At 30.5% G+C, this 21,612-nt stretch overlaps 2 protein-coding genes across 2 annotated transcripts; one reads left to right on the top strand and one right to left on the bottom strand.

Annotated features, from left to right (window-relative positions):
- The first annotated feature begins 591 nt into the window (after nt 1-591).
- Nucleotides 592-18,016, top strand: LOC144852629 (deubiquitinase DESI2-like). Its single transcript, XM_078710552.1, has 6 exons — nt 592-743; nt 1,359-1,556; nt 3,263-3,335; nt 7,519-7,612; nt 12,581-12,722; nt 13,267-18,016. The coding sequence occupies exons 2-6, from the start codon at nt 1,476-1,478 to the stop codon at nt 13,414-13,416; spliced, it is 540 nt and encodes a 179-aa protein (XP_078566678.1). The 5' UTR covers nt 592-743; nt 1,359-1,475; the 3' UTR covers nt 13,417-18,016.
- On the bottom strand, nt 17,454-21,557 carry LOC144852619 (coiled-coil domain-containing protein 97-like). The gene is made up of 3 exons (XM_078710536.1): nt 21,541-21,557; nt 20,400-21,083; nt 17,454-18,583 (listed from the first exon to the last, which is right to left on the bottom strand). Exons 1-3 carry the CDS (start codon nt 21,551-21,553, stop codon nt 18,354-18,356), a joined length of 927 nt encoding a protein of 308 aa, XP_078566662.1. The 5' UTR covers nt 21,554-21,557; the 3' UTR covers nt 17,454-18,353.
- Between the last annotated feature and the right edge of the window lie 55 nt (nt 21,558-21,612).

The raw sequence follows: 21,612 nt of genomic DNA, 5'->3' as shown, positions 1-21,612 counted from the left end.
GATATATATGAAACTAACATGTTATAATTACATGTACATAAAAACATAGCTTACATTTGTTTGATTCTTTTTATATTTGGATAAATTTTAGTTTGAATTTCGATACTAGAACATTTTGCACTGCGCCCTCAAGTTATTGGATTTAAAAACTTAATTTATAATTCCCATCGTGTGAGGAATACCAGCCAATCTTACACAGTACTACATTACATACCAAACTGATGTTTAAAAATATGAATTGAAGATAATAATTGTTCCCCTGAAAATAATGTTAAAAACATTTTTAAGCCAAATATAATAGGCCTACTAGTCACCCACATCCGAAACTTACTAGAGAGTAAGTCGAAACAAAAAAATGATATAGACGCTCAATAAAGTTAGGCCTAAATTGTATTTGTAGTAACCTTCTTAAAATATCTATGGATAAAATTAAAAAAATTAATTTTAGCCGGCCAGCAAGAATATTCAATTTTTTTTTCTGGAACGCAATTAACCGTTCAAAAATACGGTCCGGTCAGTCAGTTTTTTATTATAGGTTAAAATGAGGTGAAAGGTCAAAGGTTCATGGAGCTGGCAAAAAAGAAAATGCAGCAGACGTAATAACAACAGAGTTTTTGTGTCAAGAATTTTGTGTGTTTAATTCTCATTTTCAACGTTTTTTCGATCATTGATGAGTTATTAACACACATTAGAGTGTTAATTAAGTATAGTACTTCTTTTCAGGTGCTAGAAATTTAAAACTGGTACGTAATTTTTGTTGTTCAGTTCGTTCGAGCAGCTAGCTAGGCTAGGCCTAGATTTTAGGCAGCAGACCTGAGGTTGTACCTGCGGAAATGCTGTGTTTGACGGGTTGATTGGGGTTACAACTGTTCAACGGAACATGGTTACAGTAGCTCGGAATATGACATGGAGGTATAACTCCGTGATCGCAATAAATACCAATAATTAGGCCTCCGTACTTATTAATAAATCTGCTAATAGAAATAATAATAAATCAATATATAAATAAATAAATTGATGAATTTACTGCTGCTGTGTATTTTTAGGCCTAGCCTCTAGCTTCTCCTTTCTAAAGGCGAGGATAACCTGACAAAATTGAACAAATTAGCAATACGCTTTTAATTATATATTGTAAAATTAAGGGTGTACTATTTGTAACTAATTCTATATTTATTATTGAATACTTTTAGAATGAAAATGTAATTCAAATGTTGCTAAAGTTAAGTTTATTTTTGTATTCATTTATTTTAAACAAAACTCTTTTTTAGGCTTAAGGTTTATTTTAATACCCTTGTTCTATGTTTTAAAAAATCCTACAGACTTGTCATACCAATATAGTTAATGTGTTCTATTTGCAGATAAATTGGAACCTTGAAAAGATTAGCTCATAATGAATCTTGGAAGAACGTCAACATGATAATTATACAGTAACTTTTTTTTCCATAAGATTAAATTAAAAAAAAAATTGTTTCTCAATGTCACTCAATTCAATATACACGACGACAACACATTATGGAAACACTATGGTGGAAGTTAAATTAAACGTTTATGATATGGTGAGTATTATAATGATATTCAAATGTATAATTGATTACTGTAGTTTTAGATACTGGACATTTATCTATATTTATATTTTTTTTCTACGGAAGTGATTAACTTTGTTAAAACTACAAAAATGGCCTATTCAAAATCTGATTTTATTAATTTTCATTTTTCATGTTTTTGGGGGACAATATATCATCATAAATGTCAGTACGATGTGAAATGTCTTTCCCATCGTCTTTCCCAATATCCCTGAAAGAATTTTACTTTCTCAATTAGTCATTAAATTGTGGCCAAATTGCCAAACTAGTTTGTGAATAGTGTGATACGTAATAATATAGTAGAAATTCACATCAAAATAAATTTGTTTGAAAGGTTATCATTAATAGCTCATTCTTGTCAGTAACAAATGATTTCTTATAGTAGTGACATTTTACAGAGTATATATAATTAGTTTAAATGACTGCAGATAATTAGTGCATCACAGCCATACACCACAGCCAACCCACACAACTTTCTGTAATTTCAATAGCTGCTCCTTTAATTTTCTTTACATGTATACATCTCCTCATTGTGAATTCATCCATTTCTAAGTAAATCAATAATGAAATTAACTCATAATGTGGAGTATAAAATTAATATAAAAAAATACTATGGAATCGAGAAATCCTTGAAGAGTGTAATTTCAACTCTGAGATGCAATTTATTTCATACAGTAGTTTCCTACTTAATTTTGATACATTAATAACAATTGACTAACAACTATTTGAATTAAAAATTGTTCACTTGTCCAGATAAACATAAGATAGTACAGTGCTTTGCCATTAGTTAATGCATAATAAATAATTTTAAGGAGACCAAAATGGTACAAAAAAATGTTCTTAAATTGGACCTTAATTCATTAAAATGACGAATGAATAATAATCATCATAATCATTAAAATTGTGAATCGTAACCAAATTCTTTTATAAAAGCATGTTTTATTAAATTTTTGTTAAATAATGATAATAATAAATGGGGCTTAAATATACAGTAGCACATTATGCAAAACCTCTATGCAAAACCTCTTAACAAAAGAAATAAAAAGCAGAAAATAAAGAGAAAAAGGAGTTTAACAGAGCAGCCTTAAAATAATTGATTGAAAATACAGAAACAGATACTTTTATTATCCAATCCTTAAATAAATATAAAGAAAAATAACTATCTTACATGTAGCCTGATAGATGAGTTTGTTCTCAATTTGTCATTAAATTAATAAACAATACAATAATAAAAATTCATTACATTGATTTTCAGAAAGGGACAATTTTGTAAAAACATTGTATCATATTTTTATTTATTTTTTGTCATACTTTATGTCATCTTTCAATGTTTCTAGTTAATACGTGTCACATTACTTCTGATTACATTTTTAATATTTGTATTCTCAGCTTTAAGATTGATTATCCCTTCCTTTAATGTATTGCTTGTAATTAGACTGAGTAGTTTTTGTTAGTTATTATTAATGCAAGTTACATTAAAATAAAACAATTCAAAATATTTCACAGTAAAAAACATAGGAAATAATTAATTAAAATTTCATAAAATGCTAAATTATTTATTCTTAAAATAAATCTTCATAACAATATTTCACTGAATAAATGCTGTTTTCTATTATTATTTTTAAGTGATTTTGAATGTTTTATGAATAATTATTATGTAATATTTTGTTTCTTATTAGTACTGGATCAATGATTATACTACAACATTAGGCCTTGGAGTCTTCCATTCTGGTGTAGAGGTGTTTGGCAAAGGTTGGTGACATTTATCATTGATAACTTGTAACATATTGTCCTTGTGTGTTAAGACCAGTGGCCGAGTAGTAAGACAAGGGGGCCTCAGACTGTACTGTAGCAATAATATCAGCTAAGGTTCGACCATTCTTCTGGTGGTAGAACAAGTCTTCTCTGATAAGAACTTAAAACTGGAGGCCCAGTGTACACATCTGACTTGTGTGTGCACTTTAAAGAATCTATTCCATCTATTGGTAGAGGTTTGACCATAGATTTGGTGGTAGAACAAGTCTTCTCCGTTAAGAACTTAAAACTGGAGGTCCAGTGTACACATCTGACTTGTGTGTGCACTTTAAAGAACCTATTGCATCTATTGGTAGAGGTTTGACCATAGATTTGGTGGTAGAACAAGTCTTCTCCGTTAAGAACTTAAAACTGGAGGTCCAGTGTACACATCTGACTTGTGTGTGCACTTTAAAGAACCTATTGCATCTATCGGTAGAGGTTTGACCATAGATTTGGTGGTAGAACAAGTCTTCTCCGTTAAGAACTTAAAACTGGAGGTCCAGTATACATCTGAATTGTGTGTGTACTTTAAAGAACTTAGTGCATCTATCAGTACAGTATGGAGTTACCCTTGTGTACTGGTCAATCTCTGCCTCTCATTGTCATTCATGTTTCGGACCTAATCCAGATTTTCTCAATTTGACCATGGAGGTATAAAATATAATAATATTTTATACCTCCATGATTTCAGTATGAATATTTTCATACAAATACTGTAAGTCTATACAAATAAACTTTTGGTTCATTTGTACAGTAGAGTGTTCAACGTATGAACCAATCGTAATTAAATACATACACTGTATCTTGTGACAATATCAGTATACAGTGTTAAGTGAAAGAAAACAATAATAAATATTGTTCATATTCTGACAATACTGTACATAATGCGCTTATGATTTATAAGGGTTTGTAAATGACATAATCATTATTTTATTACTGGTACAACCATCATCATTCTCTGACAGGCATTGCTGATAAAACCAATCATCCATAAAGTAATGACAACAAAATGAATATTTCTATTGATTTTCATTTTTTTTCTAGAACAAAATATAAGCTCAATGTATTTTTTTGTCAGAAATGTATTTAAAATTATTATAAAAGTGTATTATAAAAAGACCAAGTATAGTATGAAATTATGAATGACGCAAATTTGCTATAAGAACACATCCTGTCTAGAGCTCCAGTAAACCATTATGTGGTTTTGATATACAGGAAGTCTTGTAGTCTTGTGTACAATTTATGTGGCTTGAGCTAATGCCATCTTTATTTCTAATTAACTTGTAGGGGTAGCTAACAATTTTACTGCAATCTGAAACGTTCAAACATTAATTTTATTTTATTTTTTTATTTGAACCATATTTAATGAGGGTGATCCATCCAGCAATTGCTGATCATTTGGGAGCCTCAGAACAGATACAATACACAAAATACAACAATAACAGAAAAGTTAATGAAAAACAAAAGCCTATATAAAATAAATTACATGATATTTTGATAATTAAAATTTTGATTAAGAACATTTGGAATATAGACCAGGATTTGTAAATTTAATACCGTAGAATGAATAAAGTATAATCCCATGCTAGAGTATGTAATGAAATTGTAAATAGAGTATAAATTACGAATAAATTAATTACAAAATTAAATTAGAAAATGTTATAATTTGGCTTCCGTATATCTGCTTGTTTTCTCCCAATCGTGTACAGTAGCTCATTGATTGTCAAACCATTTCCTAATACCTGTAGGAATCTAATACTATAGTATAATGATACTACTGTGTGAGTGTAGTGTGTCAAGGGTCACTCGGAATGTATGAACAATGAGATTTACCTTGTGTCTTGAATTTAGCCTACTGAAAATATATTGAGTGGGCTTACATTTACTCTAGCATGGGATTATACTTGGGTCATATACGGTATTGTAGTAAATCCTGATCAGGTGTGTTGTTTGATCATTTTAGACTACTGTATACAGTCAACTCTCCTAATACCGGACTCTCTAAAAACCGGAAACTCTCCCAAAACCAGACTTTTCTTGAGGCCCAAAAGGTACCAAATTCATCTTTACCATTAAAAACACATTCCAAATACCAGACTTTCCAGAAAACCAGACATACTGTATACTGTAGGCCAGCCCAAAGGTGTCCGGTATTGGGAGAGTTGACTGTACTGGAATTTTTTGTCCCCTATTTGTGTTAAATCTTTCATTTGAATTGGTTTCTTCTTGCCATACAGATTTTCTTTTTTTGGACTTAGCAATAGTAGTATAATAATAATATATTCCTATTTCTACAAAAGCAGAGGAAAGTAAACATTTCAAAATATTTTCATTTCTTATATTTAATCCATTATTTATATTAATACAAACATATATTTATCCCACGAACATTCATTTTCTTAAAAGCAACCTGTCATATTGTCATAAACATTTATTGATAAAAAAAGAAAGTTCAGTGTCTCTATTTAATAAATTCAAATCTTCTTAATTAATGCATTATTTATATTATTACAAACATATTTATCCCACAAACATTAATTTTCTTAAAAGCAACCTGTCATATTGTCATAAACATTTATTGATAAAAACATATTCAGTGTCTCTCTATAGTAAACATACATTATTCATAACACACATCAAAAGCATTCAACTGTCACAGTGTATGTACATCAGGCTTCTGGTGGTAATATATTCTTCTATCTCACTACACAACCATAAGAAAACGCGTAGTTTCCCATACTGAATAATTTATTTGGTTTTTTTATGTCATTTTTATTGAATGTTGTCAGCGTCGTTGTGCATACCAATATCTTACTATCCAGTTTCTGTAATGTAAAGGTTTTTTTATTCCAGTTTTTTTAGTTTAAAGATATATTGTCCCCCTAAAAAATAATTTTTTTAATTTTTTTTGTTGAATATGCCATTTTAATATCACATAATAGTTATTCACTATTTTTCTTTATAATTTTCCATATAAATTCAAATCAAACAGCTCATTAAATGTTCAGAATGGTAAAGACTCACCTTGTCTTTTACAGATTTTACTTTTATCAAATCATAACATTTTTTCCCTCTTAGTCATAATTTGAATTTTCATCATTATTGAATTAAACATCAGTAGTACAAGTACATTATTTATTTATGTGAGTTACTTACAGTAGTGAGTGAACAATTTAAAAGGGTAGAATTTGTATTAGTAGCCAGGTTATTGGGTTAAATGTTCAGAAAAAAAATGAAATTGTCAAAACTTTTATCTATTTACAGTACTACTCGAGGCTAAAATAATTATTAATGCATTTTTAATAATTAATCTATTATATTTTCGTTCATTCATTATTAAATATTATTCAATTAAATTTTATATGAGGGTTGTTATTAACATTGTACGCGTGAATATTAAATTGATTTAAATAATTCTATATGAGGGTACAGTAGTTTATTCATTATTCATTCATTAAATAATTTATGACATTTGTGACATTGAAAATAAAAACATTATCCATTTAATAATACTGTAATTCTATAAAAAAAAAAGTGATATGGCTTTTATCCATTTAATTACAGATTGTCATTTATTTATCAACACTAGTCGTTTTATAGGTTCTCCTAATGCCTGTAAATCATTAGAATGTCCCGCGTGCGAATCTTGGTTAGGGTGGCTTTTATTATTCTCACAGATTTCCTCATAACCATTTTAAAATTAAATGATTAATTCATAGTATTTTTTTCTACTTCAATTGCCTGTATTAAATAAATATACAATTATATTATTTTTTACTGCGCTGCAACTTTCGACAAAAAGACTTCAATTTGATGATAAATAATGAATATCCAATGTTTTCAAAAGAATGTTTATTTATTATTTGTTTATTTATTCAGGTACAGTCGACCAATACCGGACTCTCTAAAAACCAGAAACTCTCCCAATACCAGACTTTTCTCATTGTTCAAAAGGTCCAAAATTCATTTTTACCATTAAAAACACATTTCGAATACCAGACTTTACAGAAAACCAGACATATTTGGTCAGCAGAAAGGTGTCCAGTAATAGGAGAGTTGACTGTATACTGTACATCACATTTCATTCAGTATTTATTTTCATTCATTATCTATTAAATACATTTTTTTTCTTCCGTAGAATATGCATTTGGTGGGCATCCATTTCCAATGACTGGAATATTTGAAATATTACCTCGTGACGTGGATGACTTGGGCCAACAGTTTAGGTTCAAGTAAGTTTAAAGCTCTGTCTACACTATCAAACTTTATGTGACAACAAAAATGTGATGTGCCCATATATGGACATGATGATGTCATATCACTACCATATTTGGGCACATCACATTTTTTTGTCAAACTAGTTTGATAGTGTAGACAGATAGAGCTTAAGTCTGTTATTAGAAAATACAAGAAGAATACATCCAACAATCTTTATTCAACTCAAACTCAATACGTCGTCTTATGATCACAAATTTACTGTATTTCCAAGTTCTTTAATAACAATGTCATGAACCGCTCATGAAGAGACATTTTGTCATATATCATTATTGAGAATGTTATATTAAATAAAGAAAATGTAACACAAGTCGTGCAGTGACATTAACATTCCTTCAGTTTAATATTTTAGAAATCTGAACATAAATAAAAAGTAAATTGTATTTGAATCAACAGCTGTCAATGCACGCGAAAACTTTTTGTGTTTTAATTGTTGCAATTTATTTTCCAATTTATGTTTAATTACCGTTCTTGATTGTGTGATGAAGATCAAATTGATCTTTTTAACTTTATGTACTGTATATTACTGTATATCTTTTGCTCTCTGTTGTGTTCTGAAATAACGTTAATCTAAAGACATAATATTATACAATGGAGAGGTAGTAGTCTGGCCGAAGTCAAACAAGCGACTTTTGATAGTTAATAATTAGTCACTCTCCTATTCTGTTTAATCCATAGTACAGTTTATGTATCATGCTTTTTATTTACCACTCCCTGTTTTCCAAAAACTACAGTATAGTTTAAAGACCCTTTCCCTGCAATTTTGGACGTTTTTTGGAAAATAATAAATAATTAAACCATGTCATTCCTTGTCTTAAATGTACGTTTTATGGTAAATTATGATAAAAAGTGAGAAACAATGCACTACCTAAGTAGCTCGCGGCGATCGACCTCTCGTGGACGGTCTTAGGCCTAGCCTAGCTAGGCTTAGTTTTGTAGGCCTAGCTGGTAAACATCGGTAACGTACGAACATCGTACGCTAGCCTATATACCTAGCCTGACGTTGTATAGTTGCTGCATTAATTGTCTTTCTATTTTTGCCAGACTCCGTTGATACAAATTGGGGAAAACCCGGTATTTTCGCTGAAAAGTTAGGAGTCTTCCATTTGTTTTGGCCTCACGATCGATCGAAAAGTGGGCGAATTACAGGTGAAAAACAAAAATATCAATCCGCGCGCAATGCATTTTGGGATTTATAGCGGGCCGCTATAATTATTAGAATCGACTTATTTTTCACATTTTTAACAGTTTAAAGACGAAAAAAGTTATCGCAATAGGACCATATAGTGTTATTTTTACATTAAATATAGTTTGTGATCTTAAATTAGATCTAAAAAACGTAGGGAAGGGGGCTTTAATATGCGTTATGAGCCTTTTTCCAATTCCAAAAAATGCCTATCGATTATGACATAATTTGACCTAAAGAGCATATGATGAGTGCCCAGTATTAATGATTCTTTATTGTGACCTGAACCAGAAAACGTGGTCTATAAACACATACAAAAGTACATAGCATCAAAACTGTTGTTGTCATTTATATAAAAATGATTAAAGTAATTGGCAGTGCTCCGCAAGGAAAACGTCTTTTGTTAAAATGATTCCCACTTGTAATTTATGAATTATTGATGCTTTACAATAACACAGTATAGTTAGTGGTACTCAACTAAATGTGTTGATATCTAAATATAGAAATACCACATGAGAATATGATTAAAATGACACTATGTTTTCAGATTACGCATATCTATTAAGTGTAGATTATTATGCATTTTTAATTCACCGTGCCTTTATAATACAGTAATATGTCTTGTTTTCAGTTGTAAAATATTGCTTTCCAGTCCATATGTTTATACTGTTTATCAACATAATTATCCTATTAATATCTGCTTTTATGCAAATTAGTTACGCGCTGCCAATGTTAATGTGGAATTTTGCTAAATAGCTGTAATAATAATAATAGCTTTACTGTTGCGTGTGACTGTCAAATAGGAATGAATATGAAGTGTTGTAAGTAGACCAATACAATAAACGACTTTGTTAAATGTGATACTAGAATGGCATTTTGAATGCGTGATATCAACTTTAAGCTATATCTATGTTACTTCATTGTACAGTAATGATAATGAGTTGTTTTTTTCTCTGTGGAAACAGACCTTATTATGTAAAACCTTATGCCCCTTTCACATGGGCTAGTAAAATTTAAGAGTTTGTACACACTGGGTTGCACATAATACAAAACACATATGTTGACGCCGTGTATTTAAACATTTGCTAGGTACTGTGAAATGGGTCTTAAGCTCTGTCTACACTATCAAACTAGTTTGACAAAAAAAGTGTGATGTGCCCAATTATGGCAATGATGTACTCAAATATGGTTGTGATATGACATCATCATGTCCATATATGAGCACATCACATTTTTTGTCACACAAAGTTTGATAGTGCAGACAGAGCTTAAGACAGTTATACTTATAAAGAATGTATAAACATATGTGGCTGAAAACAGTGTGAACAAATTATTATGAAATTATGACTGAATCAGAAATACGGACATACTGTAAACTTCGTCATAAAACATCATTAAGGATGAAAATATAATATTATATTGTAACACTTCTTTGAATACGGACAGTGAAACCAAATCGTGTAGATGATCAGTCAGTCTACTTAATATTGTGTTGTGGTCTATTAAATTCTGTCAGTAGTCAGCCAATGAATATGTAACTCAAATTATTGACAAAACATTTAATTATAGTAACTCTTTCCCCATCAATAATTTACAACTCAAAAGTGTACTCTATGAATATTTTGAATTATTTTCCTAACAAATTACAATAATTTATGAAACGTGAATTAGTTCCTGGTAATAAAGCTCTATGTAATTAGGAGTTGGATGTCGGTATATTGGGTATTTAGACGTGAAGGAATATTTTAGTTTCGTTTCAATCGCATCCTTAAACTCGGAAAATTGTTTATCAAATCCAGATGAGTACAGTTTAATTGCTTTTTACAATTCTTTAGTTTCATTTTTAAAAATTCTTTACTATAACGGTACAGTACATGTACAGATAATTCTAGTGTTCAAAATATACAAAGAATTTTTCCTCTTAATTTTTTATAACTGTACCTAGTAGTATTTATAACTTATACTATAAGAGAGAGCATACTGTACGTTTAGTCCATATCATTTTTGCTTTTGCATTCAAGAATTTTAAATCTGTATTTTTGCCATTTAGTGTGGATTACATGGTAATGTGACGTCATCAATGTGGTCTGACGTCCACTATGGTTCATCTCAATATTGACTTGGTCAGTCAGTATATTGTAATTTAAAAACAAACCAATCAAATTGCCTCGATTATAATTACATTATTTAAAATAAAATAATGGTTTGCGATATAATCAATTCTTAATTAGTTCTATAATTAGATCTAGATAAAATAATTAACTTTCAGTTTAATCAACTTAATATAATAATTAATTAACTTGGCTAATAACTTGAGAAAAAATGGTAGTGCTATGTCAATCCCTGCTGTGATATTTAGGTAGATAGCCTCTTTGTTTTAAAGGTTTGACTAGCTTAAAATAAGAGGACAAGTTGGACCAGTACTTTAGTTATTCAGGCGTGAACTAAAGCAATTATTATTTCTTATTTACACTACTTATAAATATCTAATGTAGTATGATTAAAAATGTTCATCTGGTTTTGAAAATCCATGAGTTATTGGTTCTTTTTGCTAATTTGTTGGTTTTTGCAAAAAGAACCAATAACTCATATCATGTAGTAGTTTAATAGAATTTGCTTGAAAATTCACTCAGTGGTGGTGAAGTGCTTAAAGCCCTAGTAGCACTAGTACCAAAACCATATTAATATGTGTAGTGCGTCACGGCAAAATCATTGTTGCTGCTGTACAAAGTGGAAACGTGTATTGATCTGAACGACACTACAGCCTGACGACAGTATTACGTACTAATCCATTTAAAGAGCAAATACTCCATTAGAAAGAAGATCTTGATCTACCAGATAAAAGAGCGTACAACGCAATTGATGCTTTGTCCCGCTTGCTGCGCGGACATTATCTATGTTAAATGGGCTATGTCTCTTTAATACTCAGCAGACTAGTCCGACGTTAAAGGGTAAACATCCAGAATTGGCCTGCTGGGATTGGATACTCATCCTTGAATAATAGCAGTTTATCGAATTGTGTTATAGTGATATGTAAGCCACTGTGGAGACATTATACTTGTTAAATAGAATTGTTTATTAAAAGAAGTCTATTCAAAGTGTAAACGTCCTTAGACCTCCAACTGTGATGATTGTGCTCTAGTCTTATATAACATTTAAAATCCATATTTTGATCATTATTTTCATTACAAATGTCAATCAACTGGCATGCTCACAATTAATTTAGATGTAAAATAAAAATTTATTTCATTCACACCTATTTGAAACATCCAAGAAAAAAAAACAAGCATACTGTACATTTACAATAGGTTAATGGTATTAAAATAATAGGAGCTGTTCCAGGGATCATCATTTGCTAATGTTATTGTTAGATAAAATAATAATTATAAAAATTCATAAATGATAATTGAAGACAAGATAATTGTCTTCCTAATAGATTTGTCTGTTATTTTCAGTTGTATCATTTATTTATTTTTTAATGTATGATATGTGTTTTCTACTATTTTTTACCTTCTTTTAAGTGTGTTGTAATAGTCTGGTTTTGCCCTGCATATGCTTGGTCCTCCAAGATGTGACCTGGGATGTCTGTTATAGTATATTCTTATTATTTTATTTGAAATAAATGATCATTTGATGACCCTTTAATTTTAAGCCTGCTGTACACAGTAAAACGCCAGTCCTTTGAATTACATATTGTACGAATAATCCTGTTTACCACTATTGACTTTTAACTTTACAGGGAAAGTATATGTTTAGGAACGACGGACTTAACAGAAGATCAAGTGATGAAGGTCGTGGACTGTCTCGGTAAAAAGTACTCGGGTGACTCTTATCACCTTATACACAAGAACTGTAATCATTTTACGCAAGAACTATCACAGGTAAAATAATGTTTGTATACCTAGTGCGATTATAAGCCCACCCTGGGATACCAGAACATCCCAAGTTCATGTTAAACTGGATTATTTCCAGACCAGTTTGTACAATTTTACACTGGAACTGTGAAATTGATACAGATAACTCTGCCAATACTGGACATCTTTGGGCTGGTCTATAATAATATAATGTCTGGTTTTCTGGAAAGTCCGGTACAGTATTTGGAATATGTTTTTAATGGTAAAAATAAATTTGTGACCTTTTGGACCTCAAGAAATGTCTGGTTTTTGGAGAGTTTTCGGTTGTCATTGAGTCCGGTATTGGGAGAGTTGACTGTATATGAAATTACTATAAAATGACTACCTTTCTTGTTGGTTTAATCAGGGAAGAGTTAAATTACATTCCTGGTTTAATGTTCTTGTGGAGTGGGTGATGGGGAAAGGTTTTTCGGGGGTGGTGATGGTTCGTCTTCCAATCTGGGTATGGTTGATGTATTCATGGATATTGGGTACACTACATAATTCTGTTGATATTGTTATTGTATTGCAGATTCTATGTGGGAAAGATATACCAAATTGGGTGAACAGACTTGCAACCGTTGGTGCTAGGATGCCGTTTATGGAACGCATGCTACCAAAAGAATGGCTGACACCTTTAGCAATTGAGGCTACTGTCCATGTGAAACAACCACAACTTTGACCTTAATGAACTTCGACCTTATTGAACTTTGACCTTATTGAACTATAGTAAAGCAGGTTTATATTCAAATACAAGAGAAAACTAAATGAATTTCATTATCATACTATTTTCTTACATATATTTTTTCTGACTTGATGTGACTCTTTTGTTGGTAAAATATTAAAAATTATGAAAATAATTAAGAAATTTATGAGATAATTAATGAAGTTTTCTAATAATTGATGCCTAAAAATGCTACTTAAAGTATGTCTTTTGCTGAGCATAGCATAATTTGTTTATACAAAACAACTGTATTACCATACCTTTTTCAATTCATACCTATTACCAGATTGTTAGTCGGTTACCAGTTATTGGTGTTTGGTAACTATGTACAACCAGGGAGTACCGCCCTAGTATAACCAAGTGTGGTGATAGTCAATGGTATGTTGTAACCACACCCAAGTGTGGTGATATCACCAGTCAAAATTGATACCCACAACCAAGTGAGATTTAATTTCATTTAGTTGTTAGACATAACATTCAGGACTTCTAAAGAGTCAATGAAGCTCTATGGCTCACAAGCCAGAAGTCCCAGAGATACACACAACCAAGTTTAGTACCCACACCCCAGTGTGGTACTCGTAAGTCAAAATTAATACACACAACCAATGGTGTTACCCAGTCAAGATAGGCACCTATTCCATTGACAACAATTTAAAATTGCGAAAAAACATTTGTGTTTAAGGGCCAGTAAACAAGATCAAAGTGAAAAGCAAAAAAAAAATTATTTCAAAAAAGCAAACAAAAAAGTTCTTTGTTTAGGCCTCTTTTAACATAAACTATGAAAAAAAACCTTTCCTATTTCTGTTGATTTTTTAAAACGTAATTAATTGATGTTTAAAAAATTATTAATTAAGAAATATTATTGTTAATAATCTGCTGGTCTGAAACTGATCTGCTTATTCAATATTTCATGTTTTACAATGCAATCCTTTCTTTTTATTTATTAATAGATATATCATATATTTTTTTTACTAGGTTATGCATGATTAGATATAGTCTCAGACCGTGTTTCGAATTAATATTAGCAAAACATAAATATTCTGGCATATATTGCGTTTCATACATATAATACTTTGCCAGACAGAAATTGACAAGACAATACAAATACATGCAAGTCTAGAATAGAGAGAACATTTCAGTTAGTAGATCGTCAGTCAAACAATCCCTTGGCTACTTAAATCTTCTTTCTCGTGTGCATGATCCGTAAATAAAGAAATATATATTTATTTAGGGACCATGTCAAAATTACTGCAGTAACTCTGTGTTGTTTGCTCTCAAACATGTTTATGCAATTATTTTGTACATTGAAATTATCATGTGCATCATGCGTTATCGCAGTACAAAATACTGCAGTAACTTGAGTAGAATAATATTGTCATGATACAAAGTTAACATTTATGTTTTTTTTTCTTATGATAAGCAAATTTATGCTTAAAACCAATGCTGCTTCTTAAGTATTTAAATGAGATACAAACATACAGGTATAATCTTGGCATTGCTAGGCCAGGTGCTTTTATTGGTTTTTGTACTTTTCTCTACATTTCTACGCCAAAAAATAATACTTTTATGCATTTAAGTGTAGGAGTTGATCTCCTGGGGTATGTGTTTAGCATTTTGAATAATTGCCTTTGGACTGTGAGGGGGGTTGTGATATTACCATATATGGTTTGCTATAATGATATGCATGTTTATATTAACTATTCTTTACCATTCATCTGCTATTCATAAACTGTATATACTGTTTTTGTATTGTTATGCTTGTGTTATGCTTGTATCTTGTGATGATGGCTGATATAATAATACAATTTATCGCAAACTGTATGACTATACCACATGTAGCCAATTCTCTAGATACTGTATGTAATTTGTCCAATATCATAGGAAAATCCTATAATACAGTGGCATATTGTATCACATGTGACACCTGTATCATCAGCAATAAGCTTAACATACATACAATAGGTGATGTGACACTGTGTTATAGAATTGTCTATGATACTGGGTAATTTATGCCAGATACAGTGCATAGAATCTGGTACCATGGGTGTGTCACTCAACATATCATGTATATTAATGACATAGCTTTTACACGGAAGCGGATGGATAATTTAGAATGAGTGCGGTAAATTTAAACAATATGAAGCACTGTCTACACTATTATCAAACTAATTTTAAAAAAAGTGTGATGTGTCCAATTATGATAGTGATATGCCCAAATATGGTAGTGATATAACATCATCATGTCCATATATGGGCACATCACATATTTTTGTCACATCAAGTTTGATAGTGTAGACAGAGCTTAAATCATCGAACACATTGATTGAATAACCTTTAAAAATGGGCATGTTCCATTTTAAAGTACACTCTGGTGTTACTGTTACAGGCAAAATACATTATGTGTAATCATCCATGTCAATATCACATGTTATGTTGGAATCACATAGATTTATTCATACAAGTTGTTCTTCTATGCATGGAGTAAAGAATAATATTCTTTACTCCATGTTCTATGCTACATTAGTGCCTATAGCACTCTTTAATAATTCACTTGTTTTTGATATTGAATTTTATATATGAAACAAGTGCCTTTCAAATCTGACCAATCAGATGCCAGCATACATGCATATCTTTCAGTAGCTTTGAAAAACACACCAATTCAAACTAGTGCGAACTGGCCTTTAGTGAAATACAAATTGTAGTATACATTTTTCTCACATTTTGCAACAATATTTACAGGGTGTTTACATTAAAAGTAGTGGTTTATTTTTCTTTTCTTTATAATATTAATAGATTAAGAGGTTTACACCAATTTATCCTAGTTTATTTGACCTGCTAGTTCTTTGTAAAACAATTGTAAATAGTGTGATTACGCACATTAAACACAAAAGACATGACTGAGAATGTAATGTACATTAATGTGATTATGATTTTGTTTTTATGTAAAAAAAACTAACACTGCTATTAACAAGAAATTTACTTGTATTTAAAGACCGCTTTTGACATTGTGGTTTTAAATTGGAATTACTTTTATAAGAGAATTCAAAGAAGTTGAAGAAAAGTTGTTAAAATAGCTCTTGCAAAGTTTTATTTTATGAAGTATTAAATCATTACATATTCTATACATTTTTTTGTGCCGAAGAATTTATAGTTTTCTTTCCATTTGATTAGCTTGAATTTTAAAGCATAAATAAGAACTAGATTAACTTGGTTATACCATGGTTATACATTACAAAAATGTGTCACCTAAATAGGTGTGTCCCAAAAGGGCGTTCTACTGTATTTAATATCATAAATAGAGTACATATCACTACATGATAAATTCAGGAAAAAAGTGAATGAATTTTAAAAAATCATAATCTTAACCAAATCAGTTTTTTTATGAAGAATAAATTTCACTCAACTTTCAGATTTAAAATGGAATTTACTAAGTAAATTTAAATAAATCATGGAGGTAGTCGGTATGCAAGCATTCAAACTAATTTTCTTTCACTTAGTTGATCGATTTACAAGTATAATTTTAAATACTTGAGGAGAATATTTAATCATGTTTAATGAATAATTTATTGCATTTAGCTAGATTATACTTTTAAAATGTTTATTTTGTGTACTTAATGTATTCGCAAAAGTGCAGTTAACGAGGTATTTGATTATTACAAGTAGACATTTGGCTGAACATTAGATTAATTCATTTTAAGAGGTGTGATTATTTCATTTTGTAAAGGGATTAAAAATAGGAAAATATAACATTTGGGTTCTGAAACAGAAATATAACAAATTGTATAGCATGTATAAATATTAAATTTCATAATGTTTCTATAAATTACATTTTTATTAGAAGTACATTAATTAAAATAAATATGTTGTGTATACAGTATTACAATCACGTTTTCTGATTATATCCAAAGCATATGTTCATATTATACCAGGGTTTTGTTAAGACAGACACATAGAGACTTTTATGTGGTTATTTTGGTCTTGTCTATTTTCTAAGCCTAAGCTTCAGGATTCCTTAAATTGTACATACCCATATGGTCTCCCCAATTATTCTTTAGCTCTTTTTTTAAAATCAAATCTTAACAAAAACCCTGTACACTAATGGACATACATATACTTGTCTATCACCAATGATTCTTGTGAGTATAGACTGACGTTTTGGTCCTCCAAAACTTTGTCTATTAGTGGATGAACTTATACCCAGGTCAGTACTGTGATTATAATATTAATTTATATATAGTTTATAATATTTAATTATTATTTGCTATACATTGATTTATTTTGAAAGAAGACATTTTCTAGAACTTCAGGATAAAATGAATTTTGAAAATATATTTTAACATTTGAGCAGTACAGTATGTACAATATATTAAATCATACATTACTATTAATGTTTATTTCTCTATAAATTATGATTTGGACCCAAACCTCTTGCAACTGTAACTAGCTCAGGGGTGATAGATTTCAGTGCCGCTTGTTTGACTGCAATGCTCATCTGATCAAATTGAATAATCACAAAATTTCGGACAAAGTTTATTTCATCGTTTAATCGTTACTTAAAGATGTATTGTCCCCCTGAAAAAATAATTCAAAATTTTTGTTGAATATGCCATTTGAATGTAACATAATAGTTACCCACTTTGACCAAAAATTGGATCGAAAAAAAAGTATTTACCTGAACAAACTGTCCAAATTGGCTGTCAGCCAGTGGGTTTTTGGTTGAATTTAACCATTTATTTTGTCAATTTATAGGTGAAAACATTATTTTTTTTCATTTTTTTTTCTATGGAAGTGATTAACTTTATTAAAACTACAAAACAACATATTCAAAGTCTGAATTAATTAATCTTCATTTTTCATGTTTTTGGGGGACAATACATCTTTAAACAAAAAAATGTTCAATCGCCATCAAAATATTTCTCCTGCTCATCCTGTGTCCTTGTTTCAACGGAATCATATTCTGAGTTAAAATCAACGCTGGCATAATCAAAATCCTCCTCTTCCCCATTTAAGAATCGTTCTCGCATACGACTCATAAATTCCTGTCGAAGCATGTGTTTCTCTTCTTCTGATATCGGTTCCGGAGCCGCCACCGCCACGGTCTGTTGGCTTGAATGCGGTTCATCATCTGTAAGACAAACGAATAAATATTTATCAACTTTTTAGTGGAGGTTTTTATCTCTGTCAGTTGTTTTAAAATAAAATAAATAAATAAAAGTGTAGACAATCATAATCATCTTAGGGGAAACAAATAAAACTAGATTTAATTCGTCACTATGACGAATTATAGGTTATATGCATTTATTAAAATAAAGATAATTGATTTGTAAAAGATATATTGATTGATTGATTTTCTCAGAATCTTTAATTATTTATAATATATGCTAGGATCTTACTAACGCAAATACAATAGCCGGTATCGCAATCCGATCAAAGATCCCTCTGCGTATAATGTCATAAACCACATTTGTTACATAATAATAAAGACATAAGTTTCTTTTTATCTAGATTTCATTATAAATCATGTGTATAATCTATACACTAAGAAATAAAATTGAACAAACAATACAAATAATAAAAAAAAATCTTATTTCGTTTCGTTACCCAAGGTGAGGCTCGATCTCGGTACCTTGAATGCTATAGACACGAGCACAGACCACCGAGCCATACGCAACTTACTAAAACATGTAGAATGATTCCTCCGTGTATTTACTATTCAGTAGCCACTTTGGTGCAGATAGATTATTACATACCGCAATGAATTATAATTTATTACTATGATGACATCTTTAAAAATTTAAAAAAATGATGCACTGTCAAACTATATACTTTTAACTTTAATATATGAAATTCTTAAGAAAGAAAGTTAATGTTAAGTTTGTTATTTCGGCCTAAGAAAATGTCAAAATTTGTTTGATTGTCGAAATTAATTTTTTTTAATTCAATATGCAATTAATGATGACTTAATCAACTTTTGTTCTCTTAATTTGATAATAAATCATACATATGATACATACACTTCAAGAAAATTAAATAAAAAATAGGTGTTCCCCAGCATTCTGACGATATATATTAATTTTAAAATTTAGCATATTTTTACTATTTTGTTAACTTATACGTGCGTAGCCTGTCACTTTTGACGTGCTTGTATAACGCAATTTCGAGTTGAAAAGTGAATCAAATATGATGATATTATTAAAGAAAGATTGTAAAACAGAAATCGGGCAAAAAGAGTGCGCATTAACGTTTAACGCGCAGTGCGCGTGCAAAATTCTGCGCACTCGTGGCAATTTTTTTAAACGCTTAAAATTGCCTGAAACGTACTCTAATTTCATCGAAAATAAATTTTGACAATTTTAAAACTTTTAAGCGCGCGTACGCATGCGTTATATGCGCTACGCACGTAATTATATTGCCATATGATGAAATATGACCTGAAATTTATGAGTACCAAATTTTGTTTAAAAGTGATTCATGCTTGTGAAGATATGATTACAAACGTGATTTCATTAAATCGCGCGTAGACCGCGTAATTTATGATTGCGCACCGTGAAAACATGACCACATCGATTCCTGGCCATAAGGAATATACTCTGAAAAATTGACTTAGCTAGATGAAACTGATGCCAAGATAATTCACGGACAAAATAGTGCTAAGGAAAGAATAAATAAATAAATAAATAAAGATCCTGACAGAATCAAGAGGTTATATGCATATCATGCATATAACCTAATAAAACCACTTTACACCCCTGGGCAACCATAGAGATATTTATAGTATCTTTATGTTGGAACCTACCAAAACACAATGGTATGACACTGGGTTGTAACATTAACTTGAAAATGTCTATCTCTATAAAGGCCAATTTACACAGACAAGTGGTAACAGTATTAAAAATATAGAATCTATGTTATTCCAAACAAAAACAGTTAATATTAATGACCTATATTATTTTGCTCATTTTCGTTTTCTGTATTTTTCTCCTCTTTATCATCATCCCATTCCTCCTTTTCATCTTCCTCATCCTCTGTGTCCTCATCCTCCTCACTTTCCATACACTCCTCTTCTTCCCTTTGTCGTTTAAACAAAGCCTCCCTTTCTTTCCTTTGCATAAAATCTATCAGTACTGTTGAAAACTTCAAATTTTGATCGTGTACGTTATCATACGGTCTTTCTTTTTTCTCTGCTTCACTCTGATATTGCCCAACGTAATAATCGTACATAAAGGGCGCCCTCTCATTCATGGCTTCATCCCCGAAATAAACACCGTCTTTCTCAAGTTTTTGAAGCGCTTCATATCTTCTATTTTTTACAACCATAGAGTTTTTCGAACTTAAACGTTTTTTGGCTTCGTTCAAATAATAATCAACTTCATAATGTTGTTTTTTATTATCAAATGCAACAAAGTCATCGTCCGTTAAATACATATGAAATCTTTCAGCAAAAATTGACGGCTTTTCCTCAAAAAGTTTTTTTAGAATTACAACTTTTTCTTCAAGTGTTAAGTCCGTCTCATCTTTTTGTTGGCTTGAAATTCTCGCACCACTACAGGCAATGTTTTCAAACATTCTCTTCTCAATTATATGCATCTCATAAACAGATGATGATGTCACACTTCCATCGTCATCTGTAAAAAAGATATGTCTATTATTAGTTCAATGTACAGTAGTTTTACGTGTACAATTATGACTTCAGAAATAAAAAAAAGCCTAATTAGATTAAGAATTATATAATTCGCTTCTTATAAATGATTCTGAATCTTGGACAGACCAAGGCATAAGAAGGCAGGGCATGTCTTAATAATAATGGGCTAGGCCTAGCCTGTACAGTACCATGCCAAATCAGCAGGCAGTGAAGTTCCTGTCTGCGCCGTTGTGTGCATAGCAGCATGCCATTTTGAAATTTCGGGGTAGGCTTAGGGAAAGGCCTAACCGGTTAGACCTGATATTTCGACACCATTTTTAATTCTTAATTTATAAGTAACACTTTATTTGTAATTCTTGATAATAATAAAAAGGTTAAGTTGATGCACACTCTATTTTCAAATGCGATTTGGTTTAGAAATCTTTGTTTACGTTACTTACTGTAAGTCGCCATATTGTCACCTTTGACATGAACTGTTGTCATCCAATAGGAATCAGTTTTATAACGCCGAT

This window comes from Antedon bifida, chromosome 9 (assembly GCF_963402885.1).
Source record: "Antedon bifida chromosome 9, ecAntBifi1.1, whole genome shotgun sequence".
NCBI lineage: Eukaryota > Metazoa > Echinodermata > Crinoidea > Comatulida > Antedonidae > Antedon > Antedon bifida.
Note: the sequence above shows the minus strand (reverse complement) of the source record. Positions and strands in the feature narration are given on the sequence as shown.

Excerpts from the sequence above, each read along its gene's own strand:
- LOC144852619 (XM_078710536.1), bottom strand. Across the intron at positions 18,584-20,399 it reads AAATGAGCAAAATAATATAG|ATGATGAACCGCATTCAAGC; the intron begins GTCATTAATATT and ends TTTGTCTTACAG.
- LOC144852629 (XM_078710552.1), top strand. The coding sequence starts at position 1,476 with ATGTCACTCAATTCAATATACACGACGACAACACATTATGGAAACACT. Across the intron at positions 3,336-7,518 it reads TGTAGAGGTGTTTGGCAAAG|AATATGCATTTGGTGGGCAT; the intron begins GTTGGTGACATT and ends TTTCTTCCGTAG. Across the intron at positions 7,613-12,580 it reads GGCCAACAGTTTAGGTTCAA|GGAAAGTATATGTTTAGGAA; the intron begins GTAAGTTTAAAG and ends TTAACTTTACAG.